Genomic DNA, 16,251 nt, shown 5'->3' with positions numbered 1-16,251 from the left:
CGACATAGTAATATATACTCTAAGAGATATATTTGTACATCTATGTCATTTTTCCTCAATAATACTAACAGAAGGAAGCTCAAGGATTTTATTAATCCTTCAGAATTTCTATTTAAATCTCACATTCAATGTAACAATACCTTTCATCTCCATCTCAATCTGCTCATGCAACATTGATTCAGGAGCTAGAATGGAAAAACAGGAGATTTTCATGATTAATTCCATATACTTTCTGCCTCAATTCATGATTCATATAATTACACTTTTCTCTTTATTATAATAATAGAAAACTATATACCCCAAATGCACCCCTCAAAATCCATGCCAAACAAATCAATGAGCTGGTAAGGTACATGATGATGACAGAAAGATTTTAAAACATTTTTATTTTAGGTTCTCTGGTGAAATTTCCACTTTTAGTTCCACAATTCCCCATGCCTTTTACATGCATTGAGAAAAGCAGTCCATAAACAATAGGAATATTTCTTTTAATTGTCTTATTGACTGCATACTTGCTAAGAGACAAAAATCACATTTAGAAGAAACATGCATTTTCTAATTTGCCACTTTTAACTCAGCTTTCCCTAAAGAATTAAGTGTTTCCTGCTAGTAAAAACTCTTTTGATTTGAAACCACCTTTAAAACGTGATGCAAAGTCCGATTATATGTTAAAGAGCAAAACAGAGAGTCGTCAGCTCAAAGTTGCTTTTATTATATAAGGAAAAGTCACAGCCTTTAGACACAATCATCTCGGGGTGGCTTCTGGAGGAAGCAGATGTCCAGGTACCGCTCTCATTCTTCTGTCTGCGTGACACAAGTCCGCAGGTCTGCTGCCCTGGCTTCTCAGTTCCTTGTGGACTCTGGCATAAAGTTACTGACAAATGTGATGTTTTCTTTGATGATGCTCTCTTTACTTCATGGGTTGTTTTAATTTGGGACTCTTTGAGTGTTTTAATACTTTTAGTGTCTGAACCAAGGGTAATTTTGTAAATGCTCGGATTTGCGATACTTTTGCTAGGTAAGAATAAAGTTTGGGAAAGGAATAAATTAGCTGTGTTTGTAAAATGTATGCAGAATTTAGAGGAGATGGAATGTCGTTAGGATGAGAGAGAAAGCAGCATGTTAGTCTCAAAACTGATATTTATCTATGCTTACTATGCACATGAGAACTCTACCCAAACAGACTTACGGGGGTTCACATTCCTACCTGACTTTCGTGGCTAACTCAGTAGCCTATATAAAGTCATTAGGGCAAATGGAAGAGGACCAGATAAAGACTGGCTCATATTGGATAATTAGATAACTGTGCCTGATCCTTTATTCTTCATACACTTAAAATGGCTTATCTCTTAATTTTCTTAAATACGGCAGTCTGGACTTGCCAAGGGGGGCGGGGAAATGCTCATGTGCCAAGAACATTTTAATAATATAATCTGCTGGAACTGAGTGAATTGGAAATTCCAAGGCAAAAATGTCCAGTTCAAATCCACTCTGGGAACATAGTGATCGAGCACTGTCCTAGGGCACTACGTTCTTTAGGAAGCAAGTTGAAAGGCCTACATTGCTCTCATCTCCAAAACACAGCCAGCTCCCAATTATTTTACTGTAGGAATGGTCCCAGTTGTCACCTGCATGGCTTGTAGACAACACATCCAGGTAGACAGTTACCTGTCTGACGACTGTGCTAGCTAGCAAGCATGGTGAAACTGAGGGTTGACTTTCAGGATGGTGGCGTTTTCCACCTAATTTTCATCTAATTTGCATAATTAGACCTCAGTTCTTGAACTATTCCTTTCTTAGGCTTTGAAAATTAATCAGAAACAGCTATAGACCCAAACTGTCAGATGAAGAAAGAAAAAAAAATCCTCCTTCTGATGACTGAGGATTGCAGATACTTTAAGTGAGTTAATTCATCTGTTTCAAAATGCAGCACAAAGATGGCCACGCACATAGCACTGTGTTGCCCCCCATTCAGTTCTAACCCCTCAAAAATAGCATGGCTGGATCGGGGAAGAACTAAAGGGCACAGCTCCACAGACTCCTGGAGATGCCCCAATTTCTTCCTCCCACTCTCCTCCATGGGATTCAGTGAAGGGCCTTTGCCTGCAGACACACAGCACAGGATTCGAGTACATGAAGAATACTTTTCTCACTTCATTAATAGTGAAGAAGACAATCCAAGGATGAAAGGAAGACATTATCCTCTGCGCAGATAAATACATTCATGTCCTTCCAGACACAGTGGTGAGTCAAGCACAATAACAACAAAAATAGTATCTTGCTATGAGATAATTCTACAATTCTGCAAGGAGCTGAGATTGTAAAGCAGCAGCATTGGTTGAGAAATGTCTAAAGACTACTCATTTTGGTCCAGACAATGCCAGGCACAGTAATAAATACTCAATAAAAACTCAATGATCTATAACACCTTAAACTACTTTGGTACACTTCCTAGGTGGTATGTTTGGTAAACATTAGAAAAAATGGCACCTATGAAACAAATCTTAACTTCCTGAACTCAGATTTGAAAGTTAAGCTTCCGTGAATCTAGAGTGGAAAGTTACATGTTCGTACGTTAAGCCAATGAGTTGGTTGACTTTCATGAGTCATTTATGAATAGAGTGCTAATATAAGGGTGTTTTAATTAATACATTCATCGATACAATTTGCATGATGGAAAAGCTGCATGAAGTGATGAGGATGAAATGAAGCAAGTCAGAGCTAAAAATCCAATAACCACCTTCTAGTCTTGGCACTGCTGACATTGTCTTCTCTCCATACTCATTGTGTACAATGCAGCTGTACAATCCTTGGTCTACCAGCTGAACATTACATGTGGTAAGAGACTGAATATTTCCATTTTGTGACTGCTTCACTCTCTTATATTCCTCTAGCTTCATAAATCCAGGTTATATCAACAGAAGACTCATCTTCTAAAACACAGAGGAATTGAGTCACGTCACCACACTTTACAGAGAGGTCCTGAAGATGCAGGAGAATCTTTGGCACTTCACCCATTGTTTCTTCAGCACTTTTCTCAGATAACTCAGTGCTTTCTGCGATTTGTGAAAGGGATGCAGCCTGGTGCAACCGTACATCTTCAACGGATGCAGCTGTGTGGGTGGAACTTTGAGATACACTTTCAAAAACCTGCAATTCATATTCATATGATGATCCTTGAAATGACTTCATTTCACTCTGCAATATTCTGCCAGTCCTGCTTTGTGAAAGAGTGGCTGTGCCACTGCCTGGGACTTGGGGGACACTTACATCTCTCCCAAAACTTTGCCTAGCTAGGGCTTGCACTGTATGCTAAGTGACAAGAAAAAGAAAAGAATACTAAGATCTAAGCTTCGTCACTTGGCTAGGTTAATAAAATAAAATGACGTGGAAGATGAAGATGAAAGACATCACTGTCGCTCAGAAGCAGCCTGCCAGATGCAGTGTGCTCCAGGGTGTCAGGATTACACAAAAGAGAATTCATTCCCAGTGATGCAGTGCTGAATGGATGAGGGAGGCTCGCGCGGATGCCGTGAAGTATCTGCTTCCTTCCTTCTGTTGTCATTGCAGCTTCCCAGAGTGCTATAACCACTCTTTTTTCCTGACTCTATTTGGGATATCATTTGTCCTCCCTCCCCCATATACTTTATCAACAATAGGTAGCAAATAGATTATTAATGATCCAATGATGAGATGTCGCTTAGAAAAGTAAAAACGTCAAGCAAATTTGATGCCTGCATGCTAAACAGCTTCAGTTGTGTCCAACTCTGTGTGACCCTGTGAACTGTAGCCCACCAGGCTCCTCTGTCCATGGGCTTCTCCAGGCAAGAATACTGGAGTGGGTTGCTATGCCATCTTCCAGGGGATCTTCCCCCAAAATAACTAGTGTAATGCCCTGAACACATACTTCAGTGAGATTTCAAGTATACTGGTTAAACCATAGTTGAGAACTTAGGGGGAAGTGTTAGTAAATGATGGACCAGCCACCATATGCACCGAGACACACAGCAGAGCCTCGCATTAGTAACAGGGGGAGAAGCAGGGATGCAGCAGGGCAAAGTCTCTGAAGCGAGCTGGGCTTCCTTTACCTTTTGGAGTCACTGTGAGTGTAGCTGCACAAGTGGCTTCCCCAGCGCTATTGGCTGCTTTGCAACAGTATTGCCCGGCATGCTCAGAGTAAGCATCAACTATAAGCATTAAAGCCAAGCCTGTGGACTCCTCAAAGTAGAAAACTACATCTTTTGTTGGTAGAATTGATTGCTGGTTATGAAACCACTGGATTTCTGGCTTGGGAATGCTAGAAACCCTGGCATGAAATCTGACTGTCTCCCCGCTGTGCACCCTGAGGCTGGATAGAGGCTGGATGAAGATGGGCTTTTGGCCAAGGGGCTCCTTCTTAAATGAAACTGATGAAGAGATATGCCATTGAGAGTTGGATGTAACTTCTTCAAGTGTGCTAAATCCTGAAAAGAAGCATGCCAACCTTTAATGTCGTGCGTACCCTGCATTGAAACCAGAACTCATTAGGGTGCAAATTTCAATGCGGACTAGAATCCAATCCAATCTTGATGCCTAGTCAACATATGCCACTATGGATTCAAAATCACACAAGTTCCCTTCCATTCTCCAGACACGCTGGGGCATAAATAGTCTAAGGAATTTCATACATTGTTCATGAAGGCAGTAGCAGAGTATGCAATTCAGGTTAGATATTCTTGTTTTCTGTTATTTTTTTCCCCCTCCGGGTGTAAGACCAGCTCTTATTTTTGGTAAACCACATCACACTGTTTACTAAAAAAAACCTCTGGCTATCAAAATGAAGTTTTTAAAATTAAGGAAAAAAAGTGAGAGCTGCCCTAACTCTTCATGTATTTGTATATGTTTACTATTACAGAGACTAAGGACTTTGCTGGTGGTCCAGTGGTTAGGAGTCCACCTTCCAGTGCAGGGGACCTGGGTGTAATCCCTGGGCGGGGAACTAAGGTCCCACCTGCTGAGGTTGTCACAGGGCTGAGGTGCCACAGCCAGAAGCCCTCGCGCCTCAACAAAGACCCAGCGAGCCACAACCAAGACCCAAGGCAGCCAAAAACAAATCATTTCAAAAATATTCGAGACTAAATTGCTCAGGAAAAATAGTCTGACTGTATAAAAATACTATCTCATTTTGAATCAAAGCACCCTCCCTTGCCCAGATACTGAGGAAGTATTTCTGAATGCAATTTAAGAGCCCCAAGTCATAGAAGAATGTTAAACCACCTCACAACTGAGCCTCTCAATCCTCACGCATTCTTTGAATGATGGCAAAACACATCCAGCTGATGTACAGACCTGAACTCATCCACAGTAGCTTCTGGGAAATCAGAATTTTGTCAATACCACGGTGGGATAGGAACACTCTTACACTGGAAAACTTCTTTTTAAAAATGTTCATGCTCACCAGATGAGAAAACAAATCTACCCAATTCTTTAGCATATGTTTCTCCCCATTCTGATACATGCTGCTCAGGAAGCATGAAAGCTGGTAATGAGAGCAATACATTACAAAATACTATGGAGACAAAGCAGGGCGAAATAAAAAATGATACACTCTGTGACTCATAATGAGAGGGGCTAACTGAAAAGCGAGAACATTGCATGTAACAGGGAAACAATTAGTTGCATTAAGAGAAAGGTAGGACCGATGACGATTTACACGAAATCCTTAGTGATTGTTACCCACATTGTAAGATGAGGTCTGTGTTTCAATGTGGCTCTTAAAACTGTTTTGCCATACCTTCCAGTCTCAGAGTGGCTGTGCTTGAGACCTGACCTACAGCATTGCTGGCCACAAAAGTATAAATTCCTTCGTCTTCTGGAAAAGCTTCAGCAATTTCCAATTGGTAAGTGTCTTCAAACTGAGTCATTTTAAAGAACCGAGATGGCTTGATTTTCTTGTCTTTGCTGTACCAAGACACTTTTAGATCTGTAACACAAAAGGAAAAGGATCTTTACATTACCCAAAGTGGGTGTTTTTATTTACCTGCAAACACAAAATGGACTATATAGCTGACTAATGTTATATTTATCTAAATAATATGATACTTTTCTTTTGGGCATGCCACATCTGATCTTACATGATTTCTTGTCATTGTAAAGAAGGAAACATGATTTTAGAGAAATCCAGCTTATAGATGGGTTAGAGTGTTTGAAATTTTACAATTTTAGTTATATTCTTTGTAATTTTTTGCATGTCGTGCGATGGAAGCAAAGATGAGATTTTTACACATTCGGTGACTTTGAGAGAAAGCCTGTCCTGAGAAACAGTGACCTCTCAAGGTGACCGAGACTGTGGTTGCCTACTGAGACAGGAAATGAGGAAAATCTGCTTAGGGAGAAAGAGCCATCAAAATTAGAGCTGAAACGATCAACACTCCATAAGGTCTAAAAGAGATACCACTGAAGGCTGAAGAAAAAAACCTCCACTATTTTGTTACCAATGGGCAAGCATTGGAAGGTCTCAGCACATCAGAAAATAATTTTTAAAACAAAGAAAGATTCATGAAATTTGGGCATCTTAGATAAATGTGGCTTTTTTCAAAGTAGCAGTAATAATAAATAATAATATAACTAGCTATTTCCACACAGGATTTGAACCATCTTAAAATGATAGAAAATAAAAACCCAAACCAAGGATAAAATAATATATGCTGTTATAGTTTAAGGTGATGTGTACTTTTAAAATTAGTATCCTTTCATTAAAGCAATAACCTTGTAAGTCAAATGTAGATTCAAATTCAGTTACTTGTTTTAAAAGCCAAAATCAAAAGCATCTTCTTTTTGCAATGTGGTCATTATGTTACTTCCTTATCTCAATATGATCCATGGGGATCTTCCAACAGTCCAATCATTTAGCGTTTGCTTGCATTTTTGCCTAACTACTAATTTATGGTGGTTTCCCCCACTTAATAAACAAGTGCCCCTTTTAAAGAAACAAATCTTTCCACTTCCTTAGGTAGCAAGGTAAGATAGGAAATGGAATCCTGACAATACAATTTATCAGCCATGTGACCTTAGACATGCAAGCTAATCTCTCTGAATAAGTCTTCTGATTTGTAAAATAAGAAGCGTAATAATTCATAGGCTATAAAATTGCTGTGTGAATTCCATGACACATAGAGGAAAGGGCTTTATAAACAATAGGCACCGTCGGTCATTAAAGCAAGAATAGCTAACCTCACAAGGGATCAGCAATGCCTTCAACAACTTGCCAAAAAAGCAGGGTCATAGGATATAAAAGTAATATTATCACATAGGATGTAAAAGTCATCCTACAAACACTTGGATTGTTTGTTTAGTCCTCAACAGAAAGGGAAGGGTAGAGAGTATTAGTCTTCACAAGAAAGCTTAATTCCTGACAACTTCTTCCTTTGGTGAACTGAATGAAGCAGGCGGACAGGCATGGACTGCCTGTAAGAAATGAGCTAAAGGCAAGGTTTGTCCTGGTAGCGTACTCAGTGCTTCCCGCTGGACTTCCACTACCTGCGTCAGCCACTGGCTTCTCCTGGCTCCTGTGAGGCTGCCCCACAACCTCTGCTCCTCACCCCCGCTACACCCTTGTACTTGGTCCCTGGGTCTCATTCATTCTACCTCCTGAACTCTTGCACAATCTACCCACTTCTTTCTTCTGACTCCCGTCATTGGCAACACTTTCCAAGCCTATCCTTATGAAATGAAAGGAGACCAGCCTCTCTGCTGGTTCCTCCCCTCCAGTCTCATCTCCCACAACTATCCCTTCCTCCTTTCATTATCAGTGTTGCTTCTAAAAAGCAAACCTGATCATGTTACCGAGGGGTTTAAAAAAATCTCTCAGTGATTCCTCAAAGGAAACAGGAGTCCTAACTAACCATAGACTACCAATACTTTATTGGTATCTGGCCCTTGCCTTCTTTTCTAGCCTCTCAGCTTCCTCATTACAAGACCATATTTAAGCCACTTGTTGACGGATAAGTGTTCTGGTAAACCTTAATGACTCTGCAAATGCCGTTTTCTGTCTGAAGCACCACTGTGCTGAATAAGCCTGTTAATTCTTCAGTGTTCCATCCATGCACCTTTCCCCAGCTGTCCCCGGACAGCACTGAGTAGGTGGGCTGTCACAGAGCTCACAACCTTGGAATCTAGCCGTGCATCTCCTCACCTACACACTGAGCTCCAGGGAGCCAGGGACAGGTGTGGCAGCCCCAGAACCTAGCATGATGTCTCAACAGCAGGACACAAATATTGGGGGAATAAAACAAAAGAGATGCTTAAATGAGCGATGGGCATTCCTCACTGCCTAATTTTTTATCATTTCACTTAGCTAGTTGCCACTCTGCGAGCCTCCACACGATACTGACTCATTACAGAATGAACAGCAGCAAAGAGCTAGATTTATTGTTTTAAAATGCTACTCTTTCAAATTTCTCTGCTACCAGTAGGTGGCACCAGAGACCTTCAGTTGACAACATTTTCACTCATAAAAGCACGACCAGATACCTCGGACCATATTCTGTGCTTTGCTAAGTATTGATTTCCCATAACATGAGACTGGGGCTTCTGCCTACTTTTCCCCCCTCCCCAGTTTTAGAAAGTAGAGCTGCATTTACTTTCTTAAGGCAAGCTGTGTAAATATTTTCAGTCCGAGGGGCATGAAACAATGTGATTCAGTAAGCTTTTATTTTAAAAAGGCATTTTATTCAATGAATTTATTTTTTGTTACATAGAAAATACATTTATGACAGGATGCTAAAACCTCTGTATATATCTAAATATTACCACACAGAGAGAGTTAATGATCACATGAATTTATAAAGTCTCTTCAAACATTTAAAGACATTGCCCATATAGAAAAGATATTTTTCTTTTGCTATCCCAATTGAGGTCTGGTAAAGATTAGAATGTATTTTTACAACATCCTAAAGGCAAACTATAAAATGACTTACCTAAAAAAGTACTATATAAACATATCTAAGACTACTACTTTAGATAATCCATATTTACATATAATTAATCAAAATATTTCTCTAAAAATTCAAAAAACTGATAAATTATTTAGTGTGACTTTGGTGAATTTAAAATTATTTTTTCTTTCCTGTGTTAGTAAGATATTATCAACTCAATTCTCATTTCTTAATATTTAGGGTTTCTCAAACACTATGTTCTGAAGTAATAAAGTCTATAGTATTTATCTATGTTGGTCCCCCATTACCAGACTTTTATGTTTCTATAATTCCTTCCGGTGGTTGTAATAAAATTAATATATTGAGTACCAGCCACTTGTCAGCCATGTCATACCTATAAGTGCTTTATATACTTTGTATCCTTTAATAATGCTCATAAAATCAAATGGGTCTATTTGGTTTTTAGATCAGCATCTCCAAATCAGAGGAGGAAATCATTAGGTGATAGAAGTATGGTAGAAATACTAACTTGTTTAGGAAAATGGCTTCTGGCAAGGTAGAGACTGGGTCATCAACAAATGGGAGAAGCACTATAAACAAAAGAAACTTACTAGGAGTGCTGGGAGAACTTCCCTTTGTGGTGGCGTATAAAAGCCAAGGAAATGAGAGAAGGATTTTCATCTGGGATAAAGTTGGCTTACCCTGTCAGTCTAAAATCATCATTTCGTAAAAATGGCTCTAAACATTCTGTCTTATTCTACTAAGGTCAGCCTCCTGGGGGAACGGGAGGGGCTCATGGTCTTTGGGAAACATGCAGCAACTAAAAAATCATAACAGCTAACAGACTGAGGGATTACTTTTGGATGGGCACTGTGCTACGTGCTAATGTGGGTTATCTGACACAATCATGATGAATGATCTGAAGCAGTGGATATCAGCCATTAAACAAGCATGCTGTTGTCCAATCAACAATTACTGAGCATTGACTATGTCCAGAGCTATTCTAGGACAAGGATCTACCCTTGCTTTCACAGAGCTTTCCTTCTAGTAGCTACTGCTTTTCAGGCACCAGGTTTTCAGAATTAAGAATCCCTGCCCTCATGAAATGCATATTTTATGATGGCAATATTATCCTCACTTTATTCATGAGGGAAAGAGAACCAGAGAAATCATGTCTTTGCCGAAGGTCACACAGTGGAGCTAAGATTCAAATTCAACCTCTCCAATCGTCAGGCCCCCACTTTTGTCCAGTACCAGACACTGTCTTCTAAATGGATGGGCCTTTTCCCACAAGCACTGTCCATAGATTGAACGTCTTAAATATAAATAGACTCTTTTTTAAAAACGTATGTAGATGCTATTATAGTTAATTTAATACTGATTGTAGGTTTTGTTGTATTTTTTCAAGAGATAACAAAAGTCTAATTACAACCATAAAGAAAATATGACATTTTTGCAAGTGTAAAACACTGAAAAACACTGAATTTTTCTTTTAAACACATAGCATGCAATTTGTCATCTTTGCCATTTTCAGGTGTATAGTCCTAAAAATAGTAGTGGAAAACACTGATCTAATTCTTAATTCAGTAATTCAAGTAAATGTTCTGCAAGATGCCCATAAAACTTCAAATTATGAATAACTGTTTGTAAGGGAGGAAGGGATGAGAAAACCTTCTCTTCACTTACATCATTCTTTTTAAATATTAGCAACTCTACCTTTCCTGGTAAACCTACCTGTTCCAGAAACTCTGCATTGAAAGTGGGCTGGCCGTCCCTCAGAAGTGACAGCGTCCTGAAGTGGGCTGACGATGGCAGGAGGATAAACTGGCATTTCCTGATCAGGAGACACAACTTCTGGAACTAAAGAAAGGGACCACAAGACTCGTCAGGACTAAGTCACCCTACAGACCTCCCAGAATGAAGCATGCCAATTTCTCTTAATTTATCTGGCCGTGGAGCCCAAAGTTTCCAAGTTGTATAGCAATCTACTTTTAGGACCTCCAAGATGTATTTTTTAAATGTCCTGGGAGAATGCAAAAGCAAGTTTCTTAGGCTTCAGTTTAAGCTGAGAAGTAGCAAGGCATTTCTACCTTCCACAGAGAGTGATGCTGAGGTGGTGGCAACCCCGTAGTCATTCCTGGCTTCACAGGTGTAGACGGCCGCATCCTCTGGGAAGGCTTCAATGAGCAAAAGTGTATATTCTTGCCCATCGTGAAGGAATTTGCACTTGAAACCAGTGGAAAGCAGCTGCTCTTCCTTATACCAGGAAATTTTGGGCTGCGGTCTGCCAGATATCACAGCACAGAAGCGGGCAGGCTTGCCAGACTGCACGGTAATAGGCTGGAGTTCCTGCAGAATCTGGGGTGGCTCTGGGGCTGGGAAGAAAAGACAGATAGCCCATGAAAACACGGGAAAGCACTGGAAAATCCACGTTAGTTCACTACCCGGTGGTTATATACCCTGAAACAGAAGTTTGGCATTGTGGTATCTTTAATTGTCTTAGAATGTTAGAATATTCTTCACGCTAAGAAGGAAAAAAAAAAAAATGGAATTCTGTCCATAAGTTGAGGGAATAGCTTTAGAAAAATACTTTTGATATTTGGGGGTAGGTAGGTGCTTGCAAGTGCTGAGTTTCTCAACATAATATGATCACCCCTTTCCTGGCTGGGGTCTGAATTGAGGGGGAGGAGCAGTGGACAGTCCCCTAAAGAATACTGGAACACTTCCACACACTACCTATTTTTAACAGTCCTTGGGCAAATCCCGTGGTGAGCTAGTTTATCCCGTTCAGGTCTGTTTTGCAAGTATTTGTGTGTGTGTCATAGTCATTTTTTAAGATACTGGTGCCAATGAAGTGCAATCATTATGAGTGAATGAATGTCATTTTAGATCTAAAGGCAATTAGGTAATTTTTTAAAAAAAATCAGCTTTCCTGTTGGGCTAATCAGAACATATTCTTGGTGTCATGATGACTGAGGGAAACTGAGAGGCTCATGAGCCTAGAAATGACTTCTGTGAGGCTGGTTTCTGACACGGTCATGTGGGAAGACCTTTATTACCCTGTGCTCAGATTCTCTACCACTAATACAGAAATAATAATAACCGAACCATGACTGGTCCTCCAGGGCCTGAGGGAATGTTGGCAGTATGGTTCATTTTTATGAAACTTGAGATTTCTCTTAGCGTTCCTTCATCTGTCTCAGGAGTGTTTGTTCAGACAGATAGGACTCACGGTCAGGACAGGAACGGAGGCTGCATTTTCTGTGTGTATGGAGGCTAGCCTCAGAACTAGACCAGCCTCATTCAGCTCAAAGTTTCCTCCTAAGAAAAGTCGGTGGTTTAACGGTGCTCCTCTGATTTGGCAGCATGTGAAATTCCCCTGTAAAGTCAGAGCCCCTGGAACTCCCCTGTGGCTCTCTAGATTCTCCCTGGCACGCCCTACTAGAGGTGGAAATGCCCCATTGCTTGTTAGAGCTACGAGTGCTCAAGCAGTTAGGAACCAGGGCAGAGAACCAGAACACTGATTGCTGTACCTAGAGACCCACTTGGGGTCTAGCAAGACACTTGGGGTCTACACTAGACACTTGGGGTCTAGTATAATTGACACGCAGAGAAGGTTTGACAGTGTTGACTGACCGAATAAGAATCTAGCCATTAGGTGCTTTCTAGAAATGGCATTTTAGTCCTTTTCAAAGCTGCCATCCCTTTTCCACAGGTATAACATGAAAATACATGTAGCCCTAAACATACGAGCACCATGGGTTCTTGAGAAATTGCCCAGGAACTACCAGAAGTTTAGTAAAATGAAGTATGGGGGATCACTACAGATGGATGAACAGACATACTAACATCTCCACCTACCATTGACATAGAGAGTAACGGAACTCCTGTTCCTTCCTGCTACGAAGGTGTATTCACCGGCATCACTGTGCCTGGTCTCAGAGATAAACATCCGGTGGATTCTTCTCTCCACCACATACTGGTGCCGTTCCTGAACTTGGAAATTGATTTCGATGCCATCTTTATACCAGTGGGCATCAACGTCATCTTCATTGACCTCAAACTCAACAACAGCACGTTGTTTCTCAATAACCTTTGGATGGAGCAACAGAAAAAGAACACTGAAGTCCTGGTTTCCTTGTGGTTTTAACCTGTTTCTAAACCAGCTCATTTGAAGAGCATTTCAAACCCACACATGATGATATAGGAAGTTGACTTGTTATAGCAGTCTCTCAATTTTCCCTCCCTGTCCTTGGACAAATGGAGCCCACACTTCTTTTGCAGAGAATTATGCTTATGCCTTCACAGAGACAATGATTTCATCCTTAAATGTTCGCTTCTTCGTTTATCATAACAGAAATAATGACACTTTACCTCCGAGGGCTGTCATCACTGACAAAGCCCTTTTAAGTTACTACTCAATTTGATTTCATATGATGTAAACAATAACCTTGTGACTTAGGCAGGAACTATTATCCTCATTTTTTAAAGTGAGGAAATAAAGGTTCAGAATGGACAGCAGAGGAGGATGAACATATCTAGGTCATCTGAGTCTTCACTGAAGGCGTTTTCACTATGGACTAAGGCCTGTGATGCCCGGCTCTTAGTGGATGAGCAATATCGTAATGTGAACTCAAGTACTGCTTCTGTTCACGTTACCCACATGACACCATGTCGGAAGACGGGCACCCCTGAGGACAAGCTCTACACGTGCAGTCAAGAGCGAAGGTGTTTTCTCAGCATCCCTGCTAGGAATCCAGCTTTGCCCAGAGGGTGTGTTCCCAGCCAAGTCCCTAAACAGCTGCCTTTCCACAGTAGATGGCTTCTAGAAAAAGCCACCTTGTTCTGAAGTCCCTAAATTCCAGTTGCTGTGTAAACACCACAATTTAAATTTCAGTTCTTTTCGAGTTGGTGCTGCTTGGCAAGTGGCCACTTACCAGACAGTGAAGTTTCTGCAGATGCTTTCATTAAAGTATTTAGACAGCTGTGAAGGACACACTTATCCCCTAAGTGAGAGGAAACTGTGACTAAGTTGCTATCAGTATAAGAGCGTTAAGCCAGTAGGGATAAGCTGATTGCATTTTAGAAGACAGTGGCTGGAAAATTTTAAAGTCAAAAAATTTGACAAAATGATAGATTAGGTGCTACTGATGATACCTCTAAAAACTCAGCATGTGGACAATTACCTGAACCTCCCTTTTAATGCTTCGGATGCGCACATCTCTGCCCTCGACAAAGAGGTTGGCACTGGACATGTTGCCCCCAGCCACTACTGTGTACTTCCCAGCGTCGGACATCCGTGTGGACGGGATCAGCAGGCGGTGGACGTACTTCTCCTTCTGTATCTTTATTCTGTGGAGGAGATGGAAATTGGGGTTTAATGTATGATGACTCAAAGGGAACTGGGAATCACTGGGGGTGGCACAACACACCAACGGACCTGTCCACGAGCTGCAGCTCCTGGCCATCTTTCATCCACTGCACGGTGATGTCGGGCTCAGAAACTTCACATTCAAACATGGCTCGCTTCTTCTCGAGAACCTTAATGTCCTTAATGTGCTTCCTAAATTCTATATGACGAGCTGGAGGATAGCATGTAAAAGAATTAACCTTTCTAACAGCTTTGCCAAGATGTGATTACATACTATACAATTTACCCACTGAAAGCATAGGTCAGGGGCTTTCAGTATATTTAGAATTGTACAGGCATCACCATAATCAATTTCAAGGCATTCTCATTACTTCCAAAAGAAACAACGTATCCCTTAGCCATAACCTTCCAGACCCCGTGCACTGCTCTTCCTGGACACTTAGGCACAAATCTATGTCTCTACTGATTTGTGCATTCTGAACTTTTCCTGTAACTGGATTCATATAATACATGCTTCTTTATAACTAGCTTCTTTCACTTGGTATAAGGTTAAGGTTCATCCATGCTGTAATATTTATCAGTACTTCCTCATTATTACCAAGTAATATTTCATTGCATAGATATATTTTATTCATTCATTAGCTGATGCACTAATATTTTATGTAGTGTGTTTGACATTTCTTTTTATGGATATGACATTTATGAAACCATACCTTCCACATAAAGAGTGGCTGTCGAGGTAGCTTTTCCAGCCACAAAGGTGTACTCAGCGGCATCCCCAAAGTGGACATTCCTGATGTTCAGTGAGTGGGTGAGCTTTTTGGTTCGCATCTGGCACCTGTCAGTTGATTTGATTTCCACACCATTCTTTAACCATTTGTAAGAGATGCCTTCATAGTTCACTGTCACCTCAAAGGTAATGGTGTCTTTTTCTTCAGCATTGATGTCCTTCAGCATGGATGTAATCATGATTGCTGCAAAAGGGGAAGCAAATATACCCAAGGAGATCTCGTGTCAGTATGGCATGGGTTTTAACAAGCACAGAGCAAAAACTTGGAATGTCTTTAACACATCTGTTTAAGTGATCACAGTTCAGAGAGGTACCGCTCTACAGGATTATGCCAAGTGACAGGGGAACAGAAAAAGCAAGCAATAGACACTGGAGCATCTTTATAGACAGTCTTTTAATGCTAATCAAAAATTTTATCCAGATACCTAACTCAGTGTGAACACAGCAGATGAGGAAGAAAAAGTGCAGGCTATGGGATGATGAGTCTACTGGGTATTCTATATATATATGTATTTACTTACGGGTCACTTTGAGGGTGGCGCTGACTTGGTCATTGCCACAGACAAACGTGTATTCTGCTGAGTCCTCCGTGCTGGTGTTCATGATGATTAGCTGGTGGAGTTTTCCCTGCACCACAATCTTGAACTTTTCACTCATCTCAATCTCCACGCCATTCTTCAGCCACATGGAAGGTACATTGAAGTGGGAGACCTCACACTCAAAGGAGGCAGTTTTGGTCTCAGGCACCTCGATGTTTTTCATGGTTTTTGTAATATGTAATGCTTGGGAAAAATCAGAGAGCACTCTGGTTTATATATATATATATATATATTTTTTTTTTTTTTTTAAGATGAAGCAAACAAATAAGACCACCTAGCAATGCGGCCAGGGCTGTCTCATACTTACTCTCCACGAATAGTTTTGCTTTGCATTCCAGTTGCCCCACCACAGCTGTGTATTCCCCAGCATCCGAGGGGGAGATATGTTGCAGCATCAGTTTGTGGACCTTCCTTTCTGAGACCAGCCTGTGTTTGTCACTCGGCTTAATCTCCACATTCTTGTGGAACCATTTTACTGGCACTGTGTCATGGGAAACGCTAACTTCAAAGGAAACGGTGGCATTTTCCAAGGCAGTCACATCCTTTGGCTTCTTAATGATCTTGACGGCTGATGGG

General features: G+C 40.8%; 1 protein-coding gene across 17 annotated transcripts in view; it reads right to left on the bottom strand.

Annotated features, from left to right (window-relative positions):
• Nucleotides 1-16,251, bottom strand: part of TTN (titin) — a 276,446-nt gene that overhangs the window by 221,466 nt on the left and 38,729 nt on the right. For all 17 annotated transcript variants that reach the window (XM_055572076.1, XM_055572078.1, XM_055572080.1 and 14 more), the window contains exons 35-44: nt 15,983-16,243; nt 15,598-15,858; nt 15,000-15,260; nt 14,356-14,497; nt 14,102-14,267; nt 12,777-13,008; nt 11,006-11,290; nt 10,650-10,775; nt 5,774-5,962; nt 141-185 (exon numbers count right to left, since the gene is read on the bottom strand). In XM_055572076.1, the coding sequence (XP_055428051.1) occupies nt 141-185; nt 5,774-5,962; nt 10,650-10,775; nt 11,006-11,290; nt 12,777-13,008; nt 14,102-14,267; nt 14,356-14,497; nt 15,000-15,260; nt 15,598-15,858; nt 15,983-16,243 (1,968 nt within the window). The remainder of the gene's footprint in view (nt 1-140; nt 186-5,773; nt 5,963-10,649; nt 10,776-11,005; nt 11,291-12,776; nt 13,009-14,101; nt 14,268-14,355; nt 14,498-14,999; nt 15,261-15,597; nt 15,859-15,982; nt 16,244-16,251) is intronic.

The sequence above is a fragment of the Bubalus kerabau genome, chromosome 3 (assembly GCF_029407905.1).
Source record: "Bubalus kerabau isolate K-KA32 ecotype Philippines breed swamp buffalo chromosome 3, PCC_UOA_SB_1v2, whole genome shotgun sequence".
Taxonomy (NCBI): Eukaryota; Metazoa; Chordata; class Mammalia; order Artiodactyla; family Bovidae; genus Bubalus; species Bubalus kerabau.
The sequence above is the reverse complement of the archived record's forward strand: the minus strand, read 5'-3'. Positions and strand labels throughout refer to the sequence as shown.